The 24,276-nt window shown below is 39.1% G+C and overlaps 1 protein-coding gene across 1 annotated transcript in view; it reads right to left on the bottom strand.

Moving 5' to 3' along the window:
- DCDC2 (doublecortin domain containing 2) overlaps positions 1-22,701 on the bottom strand; it is a 163,012-nt gene extending 140,311 nt beyond the window's left edge. Inside the window, exons 1-2 of the mRNA XM_054592062.1 lie at positions 22,409-22,701; positions 18,478-18,532 (exon numbers count right to left, since the gene is read on the bottom strand). Coding sequence (XP_054448037.1) covers positions 18,478-18,532; positions 22,409-22,701 — 348 coding nt within the window. The remainder of the gene's footprint in view (positions 1-18,477; positions 18,533-22,408) is intronic.
- Between the last annotated feature and the right edge of the window lie 1,575 nt (positions 22,702-24,276).

The raw sequence follows: 24,276 nt of genomic DNA, 5'->3' as shown, positions 1-24,276 counted from the left end.
AGTGGCAGACTATGTATTCCAAAAATGACTACAGCAATATTTCCGGCCTACTTTCTTTTTTAGAGTCTTGCCACTCCCCACCTAAAGGTGAAGCTTAGTTCCTCCCCTGAAAACCTGGGCAGGACTTTGGAATGCCTGGAAGAACAGAGTGCGACAGCAGTGACCGCAAGACTCCTGAGGGCGCTCTCTCCCTCTCCCTCTCATCCTTGCCCTTGGAACCCGCCGCCATTCTGTGAAGAGACCCAATCTAGACCGCAAGGAGAAACCACATGGAAAAGAGCAGCTGTAGAAGGGCTAAGGCCCAGCTGACAGCCGACATTAGCCACCACTCACGTGAGTGCACAAGCCTTAGATGATTCCAGCATCCAACCTTCAAGTCTTCAGCCAGGGCTCCAGACATCATGACCCAAAGAGACACCATCTCTGATGTATCCTCCCTGAGTTCCTGACACACAGAATCTATGATCAAGATAAATAATTGTTTTATGATACTAAGGTTTTGGGTAATTTACTATGCAGCCTTAATAACTGGAAAACCTTGTTTTAAAAAAAAAATAAAGATTTTTTTTAACATAATGGAAACAGTGGTATTTAAAGCAAAAACTGAGTGCATTCATTTTTGTGTACCAGGAAAGCAGCATGACTACTATTGGTTTGGGTTGTTTTTGTTGTTTTTTTTTTTAGTTCTGTGTGCCAGATTCTGTGTTTGATGCTGGAGTGGTGGGGTGACACAAAGATGAGTATAAACAGGCATGATACCTGACCTCTTGAAGCTTACAGTCCAGAAAGAGAAATAGACTTCAGTCAATTATTCAACTACACAAAGGTACATTCAGCAGTAACAAGAGCTTCAAAGCAGAAAGGCCCAATGCCTAAGATAGTGAGGGATTTGATCTACTTAGAAAGATCAGAGAGGGCTTCCGTAAGGAAGTGACACTTGAGCTGGTGTAAGTATGAGCTAAAGAAATGAAGGGAGGAATAGGGGGAAATATTCCAAACTCAGGGGACAGGGATGCACAAGGGCCCTGAGGTGAGAGGTAGGCTAGGTTACACTATGGACCATCGAAAGGCTGGTAGTCATGGACTGTCACTTCCATTGGATTCTAGTCTTCCAGGCAGTCCATAATTCCATCTCGGTTCATGGTGGAGGTGGAGTGGGTGGGAGGAATAGACTCTACCTCTTCACAGGAAATGTCACGGTCAGAGAAAAGAAAAGGAAGCAAAAGGAAGGATTAGAAGAATGGATCTGGAAGAATATGAAGGCACAAGAGCACATAGGGCAGTATGTTTCAGCCTTTAATTGACGACCACTTGGGAGTAAGGAATACATCTTACTTAATTCATGCATACACACACACTACATCAAAATCAGCTTCACAAAACAGTACTTACCCTCACTACCTATAGTGCAATCTCATTTCATCTATTATACATGTATATATGAATATATTATAGTTTATATATATAAATTGATTTTCAATGGACTCAAGGGTCATGGCCTGAAGTTTGAGAAACATTGAAACATCAGTTTAAGGCCTTTTAGGTTAAGGTATATGTTTCTATGAAAGTCATTGAAGAATTTTAATTTTGGGGTTACAAGGAGACCAGGTAGAAGACTACTGAGGTAAATCAGGCAAGATATGACAGTACCTTGAATTATGATGGTATTGGTGGTAAAGGTGAAGAGAAATGAATGAACTGCAGATAGTTAGGAGATATAGCTGATGGGAGTGATTAATTAAACACTGAGGATGAGGGAGGTTTTTGACTCTCACAACTGGATGGAGAGCAGTACCCTTCTATGGAAGAGACACAGGATAGAAACTAAGTATGGAGCAGCTCTTGCAGACAAAACTGGCATCTTGTTTATGGTTACTGCTAATTGCTGTACAGGAAGTCTGAATCATGTTTAGTGGAATTTTTAAAAAATTAATTCCATAGTCCCTGGTAATGTATTTACTTAAGTCTTTACTCAAAACTAACATTGGATGAGGTATCATTCTTTTATTTCCATCGGTGTACTTACTCAAGAGTCTGGACAAAATACACTATCTTAAGCAGCTAAGAATAACCCTAAATTCTTGCTTAACTAGTTGATTAAAGCTGGGAGTTAATGGTGGCCCACATTAATTAAAGTTAGGATGCCAAATTCACAGCAGTTTGGCAAACTATGGCCCATAGGCCAAATTCTGTCTGTTCTGTTTTCTGCTCAAGTTACATGTGAACATAGCCATACCCATTCGCTCACAAACTGTCAACAGCTGCTTTCATTCTACAACAGCAGAGTTAAGCAATCACAACAGTCACTACAAGACCTATAAAGCATATCACATTTATTGTCTGGTCCTTCAGAAGTTAGTTGACAGCTGGCTCAGTAGAAGGGATCCAAAAACTTGAGATAGAAATCAGAGCAGGTTTTTCCCGAGCAATCTACCCACGAAATCCTCTCTGTGTGAATCAAGTGAGGGTCCTAAACATACTCCCTTCCACAAGACCTTGAGAGGCACATTGGTGAGGAATGTTGTTCCAACAACACTAGAAGTGTTCTAGGAGTTGTTCCGCCTAGACCAGGCATGTCGATGGAAGGTGCTGCATTTGAAATGGGCTCTCTGGTTTCAACAGAGTACTAGGATCTGGGTGTGGCAGAAGAAAATGCAGCACTTATTTATACCCCAAGGCAAAGCAGACACAGTAACCATAGGAGGCGGCAGGGTCAATGTGCTAACGAACTGATCTGTAAGGATCTATGATGCTGACTAAATGATCGTGGTATTTCTAAGGTTAAAAGAACTCTGCAACCCACTACTTAGTTTTTATAACAAAAATCTCCAGATCTTGTAAATAGAGGCCTGGTCTAAACTACCAGTTGTTAAACTCCACAGTCAATTACCAGACCTAACACCCCCTTGTACCTGAAGGACTGCTACTCTTGCCGAATGATCCTACAATATCACAAATAAATATTTTTGAATATTGCTTAAAATTTTTTCAGTGAGACCTGCAACTATTCACCAGAAAAAAAAAATGTATCCTATGAGGAGTGGAATACTCATCTCATTGAGGAATGAACAGACACTGGATCTTAGACACAAATTCTCACCTAGAATGTTGCTTCCGTCCATAGGTTATATTTCTTAGAAAGAAGCTCTTGCACCTGTGAACTGAGAGGTGCACAAACTAGTCACAATAGTAACATAAAAAAAGAAAGAGGAAGGAGTGTTTAGAAATAATCCAATTGTAATTAACTGAAGAATGAATAAAGAGTGTTACATGCATAAAGTGCAATACGGTGCTTCAAGGAGCATGAGAGAAACTCAGCTCCCCTCAACATGGATGAATACTACAAAACATAATGTTGAGCAAAAAACATGTTGTAAAAGAATATGTAGAGTGTGGTCCCATTTACATAAATTCACGAACCTAGCTGTATATTGTTTAGGATTATAGTGTAAAATTACTAAAAAAGCAAAGGGATAAATATAAAATTCAAGATTGTGTTTACATGTTAGGAAGAAGCAGAAAGTGAGACTGAGGAGAGACACAAGAAGTCCTAACCTGTCTGTTCTGTTCTATTTCTGAAGCTGAATGTAGTAAACAGATGTCAATTGTATTGTTCTAAAAACTGTAGGTATAGTTTCTCTTTGGTATGGAATACATAATCACAGTTTTTAAAAAAATAATAAAGTTAATGGACATCATCAATCCTACATAAGGAACATTACTAGGAGCTCAGATCCCTCCAGAATAAACATTTGAGCCACCCCACCAGTTAAGAATCCTTAGCAGATTAAGTACTAATTAAAGGTAACAAGAGAAAATGAAAAGATAGTAGAAGAGAAAGTCATAAATACTATCTCCAGTCTCATGATTCCTATTTCCTTTCTAACAGTGTCCTGTAAATATTGGATATTGTGTTTATGAATAATATCCTTTTTTCACCTCTCCCTTTACCCCACTGGCTTATATGAGGTAATAATACTTAATACATTTATAATCTAGTTTATAGGTTACAAAATATGAGGTGGGGGCATCAGAAGAACTAGTAAAAGAACAGACATACATCAGAGATCCTAACTTGGAACAGGATGAAATAACTAAGGAAAATGTAAGTAACTTCCCTTAGAAGAAGAGGACAGGTATGTTTTCAGAGGTATGAGGAACAACAGCATTGATGTTGGCATAAACAAAATATAGGCTAATGTTAGACTGTCCAGGGAAGTGTAGTAAATTTGTCATATTTTGGCTTTCTAACACCTGAATGCATTTTCTACTTGAACAGAGTTCCCACCACAGGAAACTTAGGAGGGAAGCAGATCCCCACTACCAACCACAGAAAGTAAAGGAGGCTGATGTTCACTTTACTAGCCCTCTTGAAGTTAAGCCTCCAGGACATGACCTTTGTTTGGCCCAACAGTCCCACCCAGGGCTTTACACCAGTACTACAAATACAACAAAGCAGAGAGGGTAAAGTGGTGCCCACCAGCAGTCCAACTTCTATGGGTAGTGCTTGCAGCATCCACTGTGAAAAGTGTGGGGCAGTGGTCTGAGAAGCCAAGTGTCTCCGTTGCTTGATGGTGGTGGCAGTGCTGTCCTTAATGACAGAATGTGGTCTGCGTTCTGGCTGCCTCAGTTCCCCTGTAACCGTTCATTCTCTGAGCTGAGTTCTCCAGCTCTTCCAGAGGTTTAAAGGATATCAAACATATTTTCAAAAACCCCCTTATGCTAAAATAAGACATAGATGTTTTCTTTTGATGACTGAAAATAAACTGTTTCATCACATGGATGTATTTTTACTCTCTCTCAGTCTTTGTAAAATAATGTAATCCCTCAATATTTAAAGAGCAACTCCAAGATTCAGTCATAAATGGAAGTTTATTGCATGCTATTTTATTTACTAATATGTTTCCTCTTTTGTATATTTACATAATAATAACTCCACCATTTATCAAACATCTGTTCTATGGTCAGGAGTGATAAGCATCACCTAACATCTATAGAGGGTTTAGTAGTTGAACAAGCACTTACATGTACATTTTCTCATTTTGGCCAGAGCCTGTAAAAGCATTCAATATGATGTTTTATTCCACTTACCAGCTACTCAAGTCACACGGCTCTTAGCACCGGCAGCAGCGCAGAATAATTTCCATTTACTGGGTTCTAACTATACATCAGGCATCATGCTAGGGGTTTAGTCCATGTCTCTGTGTTTCTAACTTTCACAACAATTTTTTTAAAGAAGGTATTATTATTTCCATATTTGAGATTTTTTTAAAAGTGAGGTTTATATAGATCAAGGGACTCATTCCTTGAGATCTTGGTGAAAAAATGCAGTTTGTCTCCAACGCATGATGCTTTCCATATTCCATTCCTCCAATCCTGCAAGTTGCTTTGTTTGCCTGGTAACTTGTTATATGTTACTCAAAACATCTGGTCAGAATAATAAAGAAACCAAATGGTCCTTTAACACTAAACATGATAATCTTTTTTAAAAAAATTATTTATGGTTCTTGCCTCAAAATCTTTTTCTCTAATCTCTTCACAATCTATGGTAAATTTCCATCTAAAAATATTTTTGGTTCCCTGTGGGAGCCCTTTATAAACAGACATGCCAAAGCCATTTCAAGCGCTGTATTGGAAACATACAGCACAAATAACCTCTCCTACAGGGAATAGTAGCAAAGGTGGGGGGGGAAAAAAAAGGTAAATTGAGAATAATACAACTAAAAACTCTAGGCAAGATTTTGTGATTAACAATAACTTGTTAAATAAGGAAATTTAATTTTTTTTAAATTGTGCCCCTTTTTCTGGTTTCACTTCCTAATTTTTAGCCTATATATATATATATATATATATATATATATATATATAATGATGATAGGAAGATCATCATTATAAATATATATATTTATATATATTCTTCCTATCATCATTAAAGTATAATAAATATATATATTTATATATATTCTTCCTATCATCATTAAATTAAAGTATAATAAATAAATCCCTTCACCTCCAAATGCCCTTTCAAGAACAAGAAGCCACTAAATGATCAACTGTATTTAATTCTGCTAACTTGGTAGGAAATGCTTTCCTCTACACTAACACACACTCTTGAGTATCAGCTCCGCAGGACCATTTCTTAGTCACCAACTTCTTCCTCCATAAAATATAACCATCCCTACTTTATAAGGATGTGAGGATTAAATTAGATAATCTTTGTACAGTGTCTAGAACACGACCAAGCACACAGTAAAGAAACACACACACTCACAATGAGTTCAGGTTCTGTTCATCTTCCAACATTCAGGGTTGCTCAATGTACAATTAACATCTCAAATATTTCTCACTGTCACTGTTATCAAAAAACAGCTTTTCCCCCTGTCCCATCTATCCAGTGGCCCAGGCCAGCCATCCAAGAATCACCCAATTATCCACTCTGCATCCCTTCCACACTCAAACACTAAGTACTGTCTCTCAGATCTGACCCTGCTATCCTCTCCATGGCCTCTCCCATCACGAATACCGCATTGACCTCCATTAAGTGGTCCCTGGCCTCCAACCTTGCTGTGGCAGCAAGATTGATCATGTCAGTTCACCGCTGAAACTTCAACACTTTCCAACTGGTTTCAAGAGAAAGTCAAAACTCTTTTTAAAAAACGCTTCATGGCTTGGTCTCTTCCTACTTCCCAATCTCACTTCTCACATACCTCCACCCCACTCTTCCATCCCACCATCTACCCATGCTTCAGCCAAATAGATCCTGGGTACATTTTATGAATGTGCCACGTGCTTGTTCATCTGCAGACATTCACACATGTTGTTCCTTTTGCCTGGAATACTCTTCCTCCCATGTTGGCCCAGCTGACACCTCCTCATCCTTAAGTCTTAATGTGTCTTCTCCACTAGACAATAAGCTTCGTGAAGTCTGTGACTTTGCCTGGCTTCCTCACCACTGTAAATCTAATTATGATGACTGGAACATAAATAGGTACTCAAAAAAATTTCAGTGAAAAAAGTTGTGATACTATTTTTTACTACTAAAAAGTAAGAAAAATAAATTTGTGGTTGGTATCATTCCACGGAGCTCCAAACCTAAACACATGCAAGGAGACCTAAAATAATAGTTGAGTCACAGAGGAATTCATCTCCAGACTCCCTTTCCCAAATTACTGCAAGCAAAGTCATCTTTTATAATCCTTCAGCATCACTGGAAGGTGGCTATTATGATTTTTTTAAGATTTTATTTATTTGATTTTATAATTCAGACTGATCTCTGGTGTCCAGGACACGCAGTTAAAGTAACACTGCTATAGATTAAAGTGCAGAAGTCTAACCAAGACTATCTTTCTATGAATGAATACATTTTTAATAAGCATTGGACAGGTCCTCTTGACATCAAATTTGATGCACGGGACTCCACTAATTTGATATCATAATATAGAGCAAAGGGAATTCAATTCCTTAATTGATGGAGAAATACAATTTGATATGGAGATATATAAGCAAATGGATTAAGGAAGTGGGAGAGGGGAAGAGTTTAGGATTAAGTAAAAGTCATTAAGTAAAAATGCTGAAAATTCTCAGCAACAAATCACATTGCCTACACTTCATTTTATATATGTATATCCATGTATATGTGTATATATATATCTATATATATGTTCAGACTGACTAATAGATGAGAAGAGCCAAAGTTAATCAATATTATTGATAAAATAATTGAAACAAAAATAACACAGGGGAATAGCAATCTGATTAGGGGAAGTACCAGCTAGGAGAAAGGCAATTTAATTTAATTTCCATACACCGCTTGGCTAAATTAAATATCAGCCAGTTAAGCATTCATCAGAAACTAGCTATATACATTTGCAAAAGCCATGCTAAGATAATCTCTTCACAATAGTAAAAAATGTACATAATTTAAAAACTGATATTTCAAATCATTTTTAATTCTGATTTTGAAAACCAGCTGTGGAAAATCCCATACTAGCTAATGCAAAACTGGTAGTACTAAAAAATGAGTTATCTGTTCACTTCTAGGAAAACAGGCTGTGAAAGTGGAGTTTTGTCAATTAGCATATAACTTACAAAATGCAACTTGGGTAATATTAGATGACTTATTTTATAACAATTTCTATACATTAAGTTGTATAAATTGAAATAGCAAAGATGCCATGGAGGTCCATAAATCTTTTTGAAATTCAAAAATACTTACTACTAGAAGGTGAGAAAACACACAGACACAAAGCAACACAGACTGCCTTTAGACATTCCCTAGAGAGAAATGTTCCAGGTTAAACATTAGACATTGCAAATATACCAAGTCAATTTAGTTTTTACTTTCTCACAATCCCTCACCATTTAGTTTTGCCCCCAGCTAACTGGTGGGCTGAAATCAACCTTATTTCAACAAACCAAACATCCAAACTATGTAATCATGGATGACATCTGGGCTTGATCTGCCTGGCTGCTTAAAAAGGAGTCTTTCACATGGGAATGACAAATGGAAATTTTCATTGTTGACCAAACTAAACACTAAGCCACACCACCTTCATACTTCATGCTGAAATCAACCAAAGGCAAATAAATAGCCCTACTTTTCAAAAATGCCTCCATCCATCCATTTTGAAGTACATTGAAATATGTATTATTGGGTACATAAAGATGAGACTATCCGATATGTTTTTCCAGTATGGTGATAGATGAAAGCTAGATTACGCATATACTCTTGCTCATGCCTTAACCATCACTACACTTGAAAGAATAGCTGGATGTTGGGGGACAGTCTGGGGCCAAGGACCGAGTCCCATGGGGCCCAGGTAGTCCTTGGCTTCATTAGCATAGTGTTCGCACAATGCTACTCCACGAGAAAAAGCCCAAGGATTTAATGCTGCTCTGTGCTACTCTGGATCTTTGAAACAAAGTCAGGCATTAAAGAGTAATTACAAAACACAAATACACACACAGAATTTGTTTGAAATTAGAGAAGAATAAAATGTAAATTGCCTAAACTGACAGGTCTTTATATACTAATGAAAATCAATGTATTATCACAGATGAATTTACACGCTTGTTTCTTATTATTGATTCCTCTGCATCTCACTTCTCTTTCTCCTTTAACACATTCCTCTCTTGAATTTTCTTTCCTGGGAGTATAATGTTTAGGTGAAAAAATGGAAACATCTCTCTGGATAGTTGCTCTATTTATGAAGGATGCTAAGCTACCTTCAGTTCTAAATACAAAAACCACACTCTAGAACAGGAATTTTCTCCAAGACCTTTACTTTGATGGTGTTGCTTCAAATTTTGTTGTTGTTGTTTTTTAATCGACTGTGCTTTCCAGCAAATCACAGCACTACATGCTTATTATTGACACTGAACAGCTCTCTGAAACAAGGAATCACAACGGAAGGGACCAGCGTGGATTATTGCCAGTCGTTGCCCCAGCTGTCCCCCACCACGCCACGACCTCCATGGAAGAGGGGGACAACCTGCCCAGTGGTCTTCCTGGGCTTCCCAGGAAGGTCCTGAAAACAATCTAACCCACAAAACCTTAGATTAGAGGGTATTCTGTAAATTATATCAACCTCAATTCATCTTCAGTATACAACTGACTAATGCAAGTCAGAAGCATGTATTTATAGTTTAAAGTAGAAGATATGGCACTTTTAGTGAGTGTTTAGTAGTCTTTGCCAGTTTTAAAAAAAAAATGTTTTCTTTGATTCTGATCTACATTCTTTAACCTTCACACCACAGCTTAATTTCCCCCCCGCCCCGTTTTTGGTACCTAGCAGCAATAAAGAAGAGCTAGTCACCATATTCTTTGTAAACATTGAAGCCAATTATTAATAGGTCCAAATAAATCATTTTTTCCCTTGGGTTAACAATCTTTGGTATTATTTTTCAATCATTTTATTTTCTTATAGTTTTTATTTTAAAACTTTCTTTTTCTTTCTTCCTATAACAGTTGTTTTATTGTAATATCTGACTGGCAGGTGGTCAGTGTCTTTTTACATCTTTATGGCTAGAATCTAGCCCACTGCCAGGCATTCATCAGGATCTTAATAAATATTCTTGATGAAATGTGGAATTATATATGAGCAATGCTTAATAAGTGGTTGAGCATGATTTGTCTTGCTTGACTATACTTTGCTATTTATGTAGTCATGTTTTCCTGTTATTCCTGCTGTGGGGAAATAATCATACTTCCATATTGAAGACTCCTTTGACTTCATCAGAAAACTCAATAAGCTCCTTCTAGGATAAATAACAATTTATCCTAAAATGTGAACTGAAGTATTGATTTTTCTAGTAAGTAGATGCACAATTATCCATCAATCAAAAGTATGGTAAACCTTGGCAGAACTTCACATCTTACTACATAGTCCCTAAATTTATCTTCTATGTTTCTGAATCTCATGCAGTTTAGGAACAAGAAGTTCTCTGTTCAGTAGCGGCTGCTGTTGGAATTGCCAAAAGCACCTTACTTTAGTGGGGACTTAACTAAAATTTCTTACTGAGTGTGGTTTGATACTTCAGTTAAGTGACATTTTTAAGCATACACATTTATTTATAGCTAGCAGTTTTACTGTTTTATTAGATACTTTCTCTACTTTTCCTTAAAAGGTTGATAATTATTTGCTAAATGTTTATTAAGTGTATATCTTTGCTTAAAACAGCTAAGTACTATAAATAAAAATTATAATGCTCTAATTTGCATGTTGTCCAATTTCACAGACATTTGATTTCCTAAAATCATGCCAAATAGAGTATAAGATATTTGGAACAACTGCCATGATACATATTAATGGACAAACTAAAATCACCAAACTTTTAGCTTTTTATCAGTGTTAATTAGGGTTTATTAATGGATATTTTTCATTATACCAATATTTTCTAGGTAGATATAGACACCTCTTTTTCACTCTTGTTCAAATATCACACATACTAGCATGCACATACACACAATTCAACACTGATAAAAATATAAAACAAAAAAAGTGTGAAAGAAAATTGAAATATAGCCAGTCGTCTTTAACAGAAAATTCTATCTTCACAGGGCCCTGGCAAGATCACCCACACCTTGGAATGGCTGTGATCATTGACGTGAACTGGCTCCTTAAAAGAATGCTTCTTACTTAGCCATCACATTAGAGAGGTGGGGGGAAGGTGTAAGATAAAAAAGTGGGGAGATGCTTCGATTATTGTTGAAACGACTCAAAAAGGGGGGTTTTATTTCCTTTCAATTTTTCACTAAATCAGCAAACCTGACTAACATAATCTAGAAATCTTTTCCCAAGTTAAACAAAAAAGAAATACTTAGGAGTTTAACTATTTAGTAGTTCCCCCTTTGAAACCAGAATTCCCAGGCTAAAGATTAGTGAGTTAAACCACACAGCCCCATGCCTTTCTATAATAAGGTTAATAATTAACACTCAATTTAATGTCTAGAATCCCTTTCCCAACCAAAAGCCTTGAAGTAGCATATCTCATCGTATGTTTCATTAGAGATTATGCCTAATGATTAAACTGAAATGTGAAGTTTTAATAATGATACTCAGAACCGTATAGACATTCACTGGAGTAACCAACCCAAAGTACAACCCGCACTCCCACAAACTTTTCAGGAAAGAGAAAGTTTTGAGGTTTCTGAACTCTAGTTTTGAGTTGTTGACACTTCTATACAACCTAACAACAAAATCTACTCCATTTTGACAAACCATTGTTAAATTCTACCACATACAAACTTATATGAATAGGGTACTTGTGTGGACATCAATGGAAAGATTTTACCTCTGAGTTGGTGGGGTCTTAAACAGATAGAACCTGTAGGGGAACAAGATAACCCATAAACTCAGCTAATACTTTGGAAACAGAAGTTCATAAGAGGTGAGCATGAGATAACAATCCCTTCAAGAATTCACAGAAATCTTGGGGGAAATGTTGGGCATTCCAAAGGCTAAGTAATGTAGGTTTAAGCTAATTTTATCCTGATCATAAGGAGATGGATATCCCCAGCTATTAATTCAGGTTACAGTTACTTTAGATGTTTATAACTCCACAAAAACGGAAATAATTTTCTAGAAATTAAGTGTTTGTTACTCCTCAAATGTTAGTCCAATAATTCCCTAACCCATTATTAATAATAAAGTTCAAAAATTCTTTATCTAGCCCTCAAAATATAGCTCTTGAATCAAAGAAGTCTACTTTACACCAAGTTCTGCAACAAAGATCAATACTGGTAGAGTTAAAATCGAAGCATAGCAGGCAAGGAAGACTAATGAGTATAATAACCTCCATGAGATCAGGGCCACATTGTTTGGTTCCCAAGTGATAAGCACCATGCTGGAATGACAGATACACAATAAATCCTTGTTGAGTGAACAGCAGTCATTTAATATAGCTCCAAATTATACTAATGTGACAATAAATGTATCACATAAAGGTTTAACTACAAAGAATTTTATCCCTGAAATAAAATCTAAACAGGTAGTGGCCATGACAACTTTTGAGTTACTTGAGACATCTCACTCTTATATTAAATTCAGAATAATCAGCCATGCACAAGGCAAACAGATGTCTTCCTTAACTGCATGATAAGGAACATTCAAAACTAGAGAATTAAAATGATTCCAAGCTATTCATGCTAGGACTGTATAGAATTAGCAGACCTCCTGGAGACTTACAACCTAACAGGCAGTTTTGATGCATACGTTAATGCCTGATCACCTAAAGACTACCAGGAACAGGAAGAAACCTGCAGTCCAAGCAGATCAGATTTGCTGACGTGGTACAGCAAGAGATGGCACTGGGAGAAACCACAGAGTGATGCTGGGAAGAGAGAGGAGGGGCTCACCTTCAGTTAGGTTTGGGTTCTCATCAAAGGATGCTGAAGAGTGAAGGGGAAGCAGAGATCAGTTCTGGACTGATTACAAATTTTGAGGTGAGATGAGGAGAAACAGGGTTTAATTAGGGGTTGTTGTGAAGTGAGGGCAGTTTAGTAATTAAAGATCCCCAGAAAATATGGTTACAGCAAAGCAGGTCTGGGAATGACAGCAGTGAGGAAGCAAGAATCACTTCAACAGGGGGCCCTCCTGGCCTTTTACAGCTGCGGCATGACTGTGGGAGAAGCACTGTTCTCTGCTAACTCTGCAGCGGGCTTGCTCTGTGTGTACTGTCCAAGCCTGACAAACGGCAAGGCGGCCTTTGCCTCTTTCCTTCCAAGTCAATTTTCACTTTTTGTCAGAGATAGGCTTTGACTCATTCACACATAGAAGTATTAAATAATCCCCTTTAATCAAGCTGTAGAAAGGAACATTCTCAAAACTTTGAAAGAAACAGGCAAAAATTAAAAGATTCTGTTATGTAGATTTTCTTTTTTTATTTCTATTTTCCTCTTTCTGTATTTCCTAATTTTTCTATATGGCATGTTAATTATACGAGTAATACATATTCTTGAAATAAAAGTTCAAATAATATAATAAGCAAAAAAAAAAGATTGTTATATTTAAAACCATTTTAAAACTGGCTGACACACATCCCTAATCCAATTTGCACCTTCTCAATCCTCTAGCCCAGCATATGTGCCCCATAATAGTTGTAATATATCATAGCTGTGATAAATAATAATAGTTGGTTTGTTTCCCTGTCTTCTCCCTAGCTTCTAAAAAAACAAACACAGTAAAGGATTTATTTCATGCCTGCTGCCTGGCACAGCTCCTGACACATTGTAAGTGCTTTGGAGCCAAGCTGTCTGCTGATCCCTTCTGTATAAAATGTGCACCAAGGCTCCTCACACAATAAAACAGATTTTGCTCTCAATAACTACATAAGAATATCATAATCTGAAGAATTCATTACACGATGAGACATGGGGCCAGTGATGACTGGCAGGATCTACAACTCTAGGTCAAAAAAGAAGGAATCTTAGCCCTGGCTGGGTGGTTTGGTTGACTGGAGCATCGTTCCATGTCCCAAAAAGGTTGTGGGTTCAATTCCTGCTCAGGACACATACCTAGGTTGCGAGTTCGATTCTGGGTTGGGGAGCATATGGAAGGTAAACTGATATTTCTTTCTCACATTGATGTCTCTCTCCCTCTCTCTCTCTCTCCCTCTCTCTCAAATCAATGTACATACCCTTGGGTAAGGATTAAATAATAATAATAATAATAATAATTTTAAAAAGAAGGAAGCTTCCATTTCAAGAGTTCACAAATGGCTTTGTTGCAACGTGATAAAGTCAAAACACTTCAAGTAAAAGCTCAATGCAAACTGAATTGAAGCCCTCCTCAACTGAGTCACTTATTATGTGGTACCAGAGATGTTCATGCATCTCTTTTTATCAAGATTATACACATTCCTGGAGGTGAGATGTTATGCATGTCTTGTTCATTTTTGCTCCTACTGCTCTGCCTATTGTGCTAAGCAGTACCGGCAGGCCTCAGTCACATAGGAGCAAAGCAGATAAAGTAGAAAAAAAAGAAGAAAGAAGGCAAAAATCACGCTCAAACAAAAAGGTAAGAGCACAGCCCAGGCTGGTGAGGGAGGTGCCCCATATTCAGATCAGAGGCTTCCATGAGGACAGAGGCCTCCTGAAACTGCTTCTGCTGGAGAGGCAAGAGGGAAGCTGAGAGTAACTTGGAGCACAGAAGCAGAGAATAAGATCTGAAATTGGGCTGAGAAAAGGGTAAGGAGGCAAAGAGAGGACTGGGAAGACGTACAGAGGGGATGAGCTACCAAAGTCAGCTGAGAAAACCATTTCCTTTAAAACCACCAGTGATGCAGGGGAAGCAGTAAGATGAAAATCCAGCTATACAAAGTGACTGAGGAGCAGAGGCGAGAGTTCGGAGGTCTCTCGGAAATCTCTCCATCTGAATATCAGCAGCAGCAAGCCCTGTGTGGGGAGAGGCAAGGGAAGGCTGCTCTGAGCATACAGTGCTGTCTGCATTTGGAGCTGGAGCGAACCACACAGAATCATCTTTCATTTTTCTTATTCCTGCCTTCTTTTTCTTCTCCCTCTTTTTATCCACCCTTCCCTTTCCTGCTGCTGCCAGAAGTGCTGGCCAAATAAGACCATGTGCTTCTTCTGGGTTAGCAGAAGAAGCCCATTAGAGTCCTGTCTTTTTCTGTCCTAATGATCCACTCACAAGGAGGAAGAGGAAGAGGACTGGGTTGTCTATTTAGTGTCTCTTCAAAGATGAGCTTCATGGAACAGACAAGCAATGACAGGAACCACAAAAAGATCTTCACATGTCACGGTGACATGCACATTCTAGTTACCGTGACCTACAGTCAGCAAGTGGAATACCATCATGTCTAAATTATTAACTATCTGAACAGCAACCAGAATGCAGTATGCACTTGGGTGAGGGTGCTCTGAAGGAGGGAAGGAATGCTGTTAACTCCCAGTCTTTACTGGCTGCATTACCTGTCACATCTGAAAACTTAGCCACAGTGGCTGGGACCCAATGCCGCATGTTCTATGGAACCCCAATCAACTGTCAAGGCCTTTCTACAGTAACATGTTCTAGGAATAATTAAAATTAATATGCTGTAAGCAGTTAGGATAACTGAATCATGTCCACTGGCATGGTGGTTTTTACTTCACATCCCTGGCACTGAAAATTCTAACAGTATGAAACTACCACAGATTTGAGAGAAATGCCTCCAATTTTGATAATTAATTTTTCTCACACTTTATACTGAAACACCTTTGAATAAACATTATTTTGGCTACTGTTGCACTGAAGCAACTCTAAACCCTTCAAAAGTACTTCTGTGAATCCTTCCCTGTGATAGGGAGGAAAACATGTTACTTACTCCAAATAATAGTGGCCATCCACAGTATTCAATGAAGTATGCAATCTTTTCTCAGTAGACACAAATGTTGAAAGAAAATTACCATCTTAATTTTTCAAAAAATAGAATCTATAATTTTTGTGGAAGTCCAGTGTTGACCAAGCATGTTTTGAAATTTTTAACATACAGTATTTTGCCATGTATAATGCACAATTTTTGCCCAAATTTTTGAGGGAAAAATAGGATGGGTAGTACTAATCCCCATGTACAGTATTAATTCCATGCAAAGTACTGATTTACATTACACAATGGAATTAGTTCTAAAACATGGGTGTGCATTATACATGGCAAAATACAGTAGATATTCCTCTAACTAAAAAACTTACTGAGTTCTAAAATTTGGTTTGTAAAAAATTGTGGAAAAGGAAGAGGTATTTCTCCACAGTGAGAATTACACACACAATAGTTAGGTTCTCAGAGAAGCCCACAAAAGCCTTTTTATTTTGTGCTCTACCTAAAACAACAGTAATAATACTGTGGAACCAAGAGTTAAAGTGATATCTCTATGAGGAAATGCATTCAGAGTTCCCTTTGGGACGCAAACACTCCCTTTCTGGCAACGAAAACCGAGGTTCTCGTCGTTCAAGCAGGCTTTGAGTGTGTCCACGGTGTGGACTTGGGGAGGAGAGTCTCTGTGCTGAACACCCAGACTGCGAAGGCAAAGTGAGGGGAGTGAACACACTGCCTGTGTAGCCTGGGGAGAAAGTTTGGGGAGACAGCAGCAGGGTGGAGGGCTCCGGGAAGCAGGTGGGGGCGTGGGGATCACAGAGGGGAAGGGGTGCTAAAGCACAGGGGCCGCCAGTTTATCACCCCCTCCTCCCATTTCCTTTACATTCCCAAATTTCTTCTACTTCTTCCTTTTATTCTCCTTTGGAAGGTTTTACGGGGAAGGGCTGAGAAGAAATGGAAGGCTACAGCAGTGTCTGTTCAGTAAGAGGAAAGGAGAGGGGGAGGGAATTACCAGAAGAAATAAAGGGGAAGAGATACAGCCTTCTAGCTGGAGATAAAGGGTGGGTTTTTCACCATAAGGTTTATATTCATAAATCAGGAGCTTGTCTGTGTGGCTCATGCATAGGCCCAAAGTAAAGAGAAAACAATATTTACTATCCCAAAATGGAAAAACACTTAGAAAATTAAACAGCGTCTTTGTGAGTGCTTCCATTGTTAAACATAATCTTTTCTAAAAAAGTATATTTGAAAAATTTATTGCACCCCTGTTGCACTTTGCCAGGCACAGTTTCTTCATCAAAGATACTGTAATCCAGAATAAATACCTGCTCACATTTTTGGAGAAGTCACATATCTCAAATCCTATTGCAGAAATTCGGGTTCAGTCACCAATTTCATGCAAGGTAACCTACTTCAAACAGTGTGTATCCTTCAAACAAAATTATATCCAGAACTAATTCACTAATCTGTCCTTTTCTTCACTACTTGATACAGATATTAACAAGTACTCATTCTTTAGCTGTAACATAAACACAACATAAAAAAACATTTACCTTTGTCTACTTTAAGCTCAGAAGCTCATCACTTTTACTAATAAGCAGTTTTACATACATTGAAATCCTAACATGAGAATGTTAATTATTTTAAACAATGTCTGGAATTAGCACCTCTTTCTACAAATTATTTGAATAATGAAATTAACCTCACATTCTTCAGATACTGCACTATTAGAATTTCTGCTTACATAGTTTGTTTTTTTTCTAGAGAGACTTATTTGGTCCTGTTGAGTATAAACACAGTGCAAGAGGAATGGCAAGAGTTGAGGAGTCTCCCTGGGGTTCTTCACTACAAATGAGAAAAATCTCCTTCTATCAGCCATTTCTTCCCTGGCAGAGCACACCGTTTGGAAGCACTTGTTCATGCAGGGTCAAAATAGGAAAAAGGGAAGATTGGACTAGTGAACGAAGTCTCAGCCTGGGTTTAACTACAATTTTCTCTGTCTCACTGCAGCATTTAAGGCTGTTGCTTTAACTTTGTTTTAATTTCTTTTTCATCCACAAACTAAAGAACACCTCCTACAGAATATCTGAAAATTCCACTAGGAATTCAGATGATATATATAGAAAGTGGTGTTCTGAATACTCCTGTTCTCTCTTTCATGAAACTCATTTCCAATCTTCATGCAAGTTTTGGTGATTACGCATAAGTGAACTTTAATGCAAGTTAACATGGAGGTGTTTTCCCAACATCATGAGAAGTCCAACAGGGTCCTTCGGAAGCCTTGGGCAGTCAGGGTGCCCGTGGCTACTTCAGACACAGGACTCTCAGAAGCACCTGAGGACAAGTGTGTAGTTTTGGTAAAGATTTGTGTAAGATGCTCAGGGTCTCTTCCCACTTAGCAGGGAAAATTTCTGTGGATTTCAACCAAAGAACATGTACCTAGAGAACAGAAAAATAATAACATACTGTGCCTAACCTACATGTTTAGGATACCTACTCAGTCTCTTCATTTACAGTGTTGTTGCTTGAAGACATATATTGCCCCATTTATAAACATTAGTCAACTCATCTGTTATGATGAGAATGCCATCTAAATCTCTAAACACAGCATAAAAAACACAAAACATGGCACTGTTATTTACTCAACCTTCAAAATATTATTTGTTTTACCTCCGTATTAACAGCTTCCATAGGTTTTTTCTTGATTTCTCCTATGTCCAAGTAACTGTGGAGGAAAAAAAGGGGGGTTTCTTTTATTGCATTTGAGTCAGTTGTATAAGTTTGTTTTTAAAAATTATTACCATAGGAAACACTTAAATAAGCCACAGGAAATACTTAAGCCTAAAGCAAAAATCAATTGCTACTAATTAAAAGCAATCATAGTAGAAAATGCTTTCAGCATCACCAACCAGAGCTGACACATGTCTACTCTAAACTTCAATGTAACTGAAGTCTTAGAACCACACACTTCTATTGGAGAACATTTTCCCTCAAAATGGCTAGTTATTTACCATACATATATGGGGGAGATATATATCCATTAATCACACACTTTAATATATTAATATTGAATACTAATATTAATATTAAATATTAATATTAAATAATATCACACATTTTATATATTAATCCATTAACCACAGATCCATTAATCACAGACTTTAGGTTTTAAAAATGTACAGAGAGCATGCATTAGAATAACAACTGTAAAAGGCTGGGATATCTTTTTCCCTATAAGAGCACTTTAATGATACAGAGATACTCAGCCATGTGGGATAGTTTAGTAATTTGCTCAACTGACAGACAGATGGGTGGACTAGTTAACCTTTGGAGACCCCTATTATTCTATTACAATTTGCTGCAGATATTAACTAGTGATCATTCTTTAGCTATAGCATAAGCACAATCTGAAAATTTTATACCTGTGTCGACTTCAGGTTATAAGCCCATCACTGTGATCTGGTTTCACTGTGCTTCATGCATAGAAGGTGCTAAATAAATGCTTTAATATAAAAATAAGTAAAAACCTAGCATTTAATTTATAACCTTAGATAGAAAGATAGATAAGTAGATTCTCTACCTCAACTATCATAATTGCTGAGTTGCCAAAAAAAGGCTATATTAGAATTAATTTTAGCTATGTTTCATTATTGTTGTTTGCTTTTTTGGACAGAACACTTTAGTTAATCCTTACCTCTGGAAATTATCATATATTTCTCTCAGATAACAGTATTTACATAAGACAGTGCAAATACTCCTCTGTTTAGCAATAAATGGCTCATTTGCACATCTGAAGAGACCAGTTTCTGACATTTTAAAAAAAAGAATTCTCTCATGTGCAGGAAAGTGATCTCAGATCCACAAGATTAACCTAGCAGAGTCAAATTCCAAAAATGCACAGGAAAAATAACAAATCCCTAGAATTCTCTGCTATTAAACAAAGGTTAAATAGCTACCTGAAGTTTCATATAGTTATAAAAATATTAGAAAAATATCTGAGTAAAAGAAATTGAAGAAACAAGTTGATCGTTTTCATTTAAAAATATTTTTCCGCCTCTGTTCTCTTCCCCAGTATCATTTAGGCTCTAAATGGCATGAATTGCCCTTGATATCTTTTTTACTTTTTTTTTCTGCCAGGTGATTCATTTGTTATGTAAACTTACAACTACTAAGCTTCAAATATATTAAGCATTTAAATCTTCTTGGCTCCCATCAGTATAACCATAGATATTACTACTTTAACACAAATAAACCATTCATCTGTCAGCATGGAGAACAAACCATGGACACTGTTATAACAAGCTCAGTTTGTGTGTCTGTGTGTGTGTGTGTGCGTGCACACTTATGTAAGAAAAGCAAAAATAACCATGCAAATCTCTTATATGTAAAAAGTGATTTTGAAGTGCACCTTCTATTTGTTTTGGAACTGTACCTGTTTTTAACCTTTTGAGCTGGTAGTATCAAATAAACAAAAGAGAATATGAATTACTAAAATGAGTCTACAGTGTTGAGCTGTTAGTAGATTCTGAAGCAGATTTCCATTCCCACAACATTGTTTTATATGAAAATTATTTAATGAAAATGAAGTATATGATAAAAGGAACTGGACATAGTTCCTTTACATTTATGTAACATTATGGTGTTTACAAAACACGTTCCTATCCATATCATTTATTTTTATCACAACCCTGTGAAGCAGAAGTAATTATGTTCCTTTTCTGTATTAGGATATTGACGATCTGAGTCAAGAGACTTGCCCAAGGAGCTAACAAACTGCTCAGTCTCAAGTCTCCAGATTTTCAGTTATAAGTTTTAAGTTTCTTTGAAGCACACTTTTCATTTAGCTCTTTTCTAAGAAGTTAGATAAATAATACCAAAGGAGGTTTCAGGGAAGGGAAAACTAAATCCAAATGTATCCCTCACCTTCCCTAAAAAGAATGTCTGGCTTAACAAAAGTAGAATACCTAGAACTCAATTTAAACAAACTTAGGAAAGGAAGGATGACATTAGACAACTTTAATGATAACTCAGGGTATCATTTCTATACAGTTAAAATCAGAATTCACAAGCCCAGAGTTTATGGTAAAGATTTTTTTTTTTTGCTATCTTGAAGCCCAAGCTGAATTTTAATTCAAATGTTATATTAAAAACTATGGAATATAGAGTTTCCATACGATCCAGCCATTCCCCTGTTAGGTATATACCTGAAATAAATGAAAACTTAGCAGCATCATTTATTCATGATTGTTCAAAGCAGCAATATTTATAAGAGCCAAAAGTGAAACAATCCAAATATCTATCAACTGATTAATAGATATATAAAATGTGGCATATCCATACCCTGGAATACTATTTAATGATTTTTTTTAAAAAAATGAAGTACTGATACATCCTACAACATGGATGAGCCCTGGAAACATTATGTGAGGTGAAAGAATCCAGAAACACAAAAGGCCACAAATTATATGGATCCATTTATATGAAACATCCAGAAGAGACAAATTCACAGAGACACAAGTAGATTATTGTTACCAGAGGATGGGGAGAAGGCGAAGTAAGGAGGCACCAGGTTTCTTTTTGCAGTGATGGAAATGTTACATTAGTTTGTCGTGACAGATGCACAACTCTGTAAATATGCTAAGACCCACTGAAATGGATGAGGTTTATGTTACATGAACTGTATCTCCATAAAGTTGTAAAAAAGAAAATAACCTAAGGAATATTACATTTTACCTGTCATTCAATACCCACCCACACCAGAAATAACTTCTCCCAACTCTGAACTCCCACATAACTTCGTTTTTCTAATTGTACTTATTCCGTTGTGCTCTACATTAAAATTATTGGTGTGCATGTAGTTTCTCCTGTTAGATTGTAAACTCCTAAAGAACGACAAGGACTCTTGTCTTGTTCATCTTAGTACCCTTCACAGACCTAAACAAAATTCTGTAACTCACTGAGCGAACTCCTTGACAGCAACTGGGGATGAGCAGCAATAATGACATCTGTCCTGGAGGGTCTAGCCATCAGTTACTTAGAGAAAGACACGTGCACAAATACAATAAGCCAATCAACTTTTCCAAGCATTATGCCAAGAGCATAAACAAGCAGGTGGTGGGAGGATGGGCACAGTGGGGCGTGGTCAGTTCTACCTGGAATGAAAGGTTGAAGGAATTTAAACGGGGGGCGGGGGGTGCAGAGAAAAATTTTCTCCTCTGGTGATTATATAGTATTCAATACTTACAAATAATTCTAACTAAAAAGACAGGTTCCAAGCAAAAAAGGGGGGCGGGGGGAGACAAAAAACAACAAAACGCTAAAGTATCAGTTTGGCCACTTAAAAAAAAAAAAACGATTCCTGTTCCTTACACAGGAGCTTTAAGATTGTTCCTCCTGTGATCCAAGTGAAGTTCCTTCTCCATCACGCCTGCAACCTCTAACCCCAACTGCAGCAGGATCTTTGAGCGCCACCAACCCGAGCGGTCACTGCCCCTGGACCTGCTGCAGTTTGGATGAAAAAGGGGGTGGCAATCCTTTCCTGGCGCCATCCGCACACCTTCAAGCACCCAGAAATGGTGGGCGGCGGGACAGACGGACTCACTTGAGTTTCTTGAAGGCTTCCGGGCCCCCAGCCACGTAGTTGCCCCCGCTCTGGATCTGGTCTAGCTTACGGATGCGATGCCCGGTCCGCGGGGTGTAGAGATTCCTGACGGCCCCAAAGGGCGCCTGCACGCCGCCCGTCACCTCTTTCAGAAAGATGTCAAAGCTGGACACCTTCTTCTCGTGAATGACGACGCGGCGCCCCGCGAAGAAAGGGTCCCCGTTGCGGTACACCAGCACGCTCTTGACCACCGGCTGGGCGCGGTGGCTGGCCCGGGCGCGGGTGCCGCTCATCCTCTCGCCGACGCCGCCGGCTGGCGCCCAGGGGGTCCCGCTGCCCCCGGCCTGGCAGCGCACTCCGGGTCACGGGCTGAAAGGACAGGACACAGACAAACCAGGGTCAAAGCGAGCAACGGCCAAGCGGCCAGGGTGCGCCCCGCGGAGACCCCACGGGCGGTAGCGCTCAGGGAGCACCGTCTAGTACTTCACGGGCCCCACAGCCAATCAGCGTCCGCCGTGAGCGCCGCACCTGCTCTCACGCGCCCGGCAGAGCCCAGGTGCGACCACCTGGGACAGCAGCCGCGTGGGCGCAGGAGGGAGAGGTGGGGACTCACGTTGTAAAGAAGTTGAAAGTCAATTTCTCACATCGTGTTCGCGTTATTCTTTGCAAACAGCTTAATTATCTATGTTCTCCTTACTCCCTCACCTCTCAATCTCCTGCTTGCTCTCAAATTAAAGCAATTAAGATTACCGCTGGAATTGACCAGATCATTCTTTGCGGAAAAATGAATGCGGAAGTTGCACTGACAGAGGGGACGAGAGCGTCCAGGACCCGCCACCCCTCCCCGAAGCCGGCGCCCCACGACGAAGCTTCCATCGGCATCTTCGGAGCAGGGCGGGCGGCGGGCGCACGCGAGCAGCGGCAGGGCTGTGGGGGATCCCTACCGACGCAGTGGGGCCTGTGGGGGAAGAGCGCCGGCTGGGGCCGGAGTTTCGCAGCTCTGCGGTGACCTCCGAGGCGCCGGGCGTCGCTCACGCTGCTCCTGCCGCTGCCGTCGCCTCCAAAGGCCCCGCTTACCCAGCTGGGACCCGAGTTGTTAGTTCCCGCCGTTCCCATAGCAACTGCAATCGCTGGGGAGCAGGGTTCCTGAACTGGGCCTGGCGTTCGCCTGGGGCCCTGAGCTTTGCTCCAGCCCCGGGCAGAGGCCTGAAAGCAGTGGAGAGATTCGGGGGGACTGAAGGGAAGCCTGGTGGCATCCTATACATGGACGCCTACTGTGCCAGGCACTGTGCTAGGTAGGAGTTGGGAAAACAGCAGTGAAGAGAATAACGGGCAGTAATATGCGTGCCTACCACAAGCCTAGCTTTTCGCAGAGAAAAGGCTTTTCAACAGACACGAGAAGGCTGCATGGCTACAGAGCTGCCTGTGCCCAAAAGCCCACGTCCATGCACTCTGTGTAGATTAGATCAGTGTATAGGAAAGATAGGAGGGAGGAGCTTTGTTCAGCCTACTCTGGGACAAACATCATGGGATCAGAAACATTCTATTTTTTTTAATTAATTTATTTATTTTTCAAATACATTTGTCTCTGCCTTCTCCCCACCACTTTCCCTTGCTCCCTCTCTCCCTCTTTCCCTCCCTCAGCTCTTCCCCTTTGGTTCTGTCCATGAGTCCTTGCTATATGTTCCTTGACTTTCCCCTTCCCTTCCTTTTCCCCACCCCCCTCCCTCCTTCCCTCTTGTCTCTGTTGGTTTCTTTTCCTTTCAGTGTTGCTGGTCTTATTTTCCTTGCATCTTTGTATTGTTGGTTAGGTTCCACTTAGAGGTGAGATCATATGGTATTTGTCTTTCGCCCCCTGGCTTATTTCG

This window comes from Pteronotus mesoamericanus, unplaced genomic scaffold (assembly GCF_021234165.1).
Source record: "Pteronotus mesoamericanus isolate MK-2021 breed Mesoamerican mustached bat unplaced genomic scaffold, CSHL_Meso_final scaffold_31, whole genome shotgun sequence".
NCBI classification, from domain to species: domain Eukaryota; kingdom Metazoa; phylum Chordata; class Mammalia; order Chiroptera; family Mormoopidae; genus Pteronotus; species Pteronotus mesoamericanus.
The sequence above is the reverse complement of the archived record's forward strand: the minus strand, read 5'-3'. Positions and strand labels throughout refer to the sequence as shown.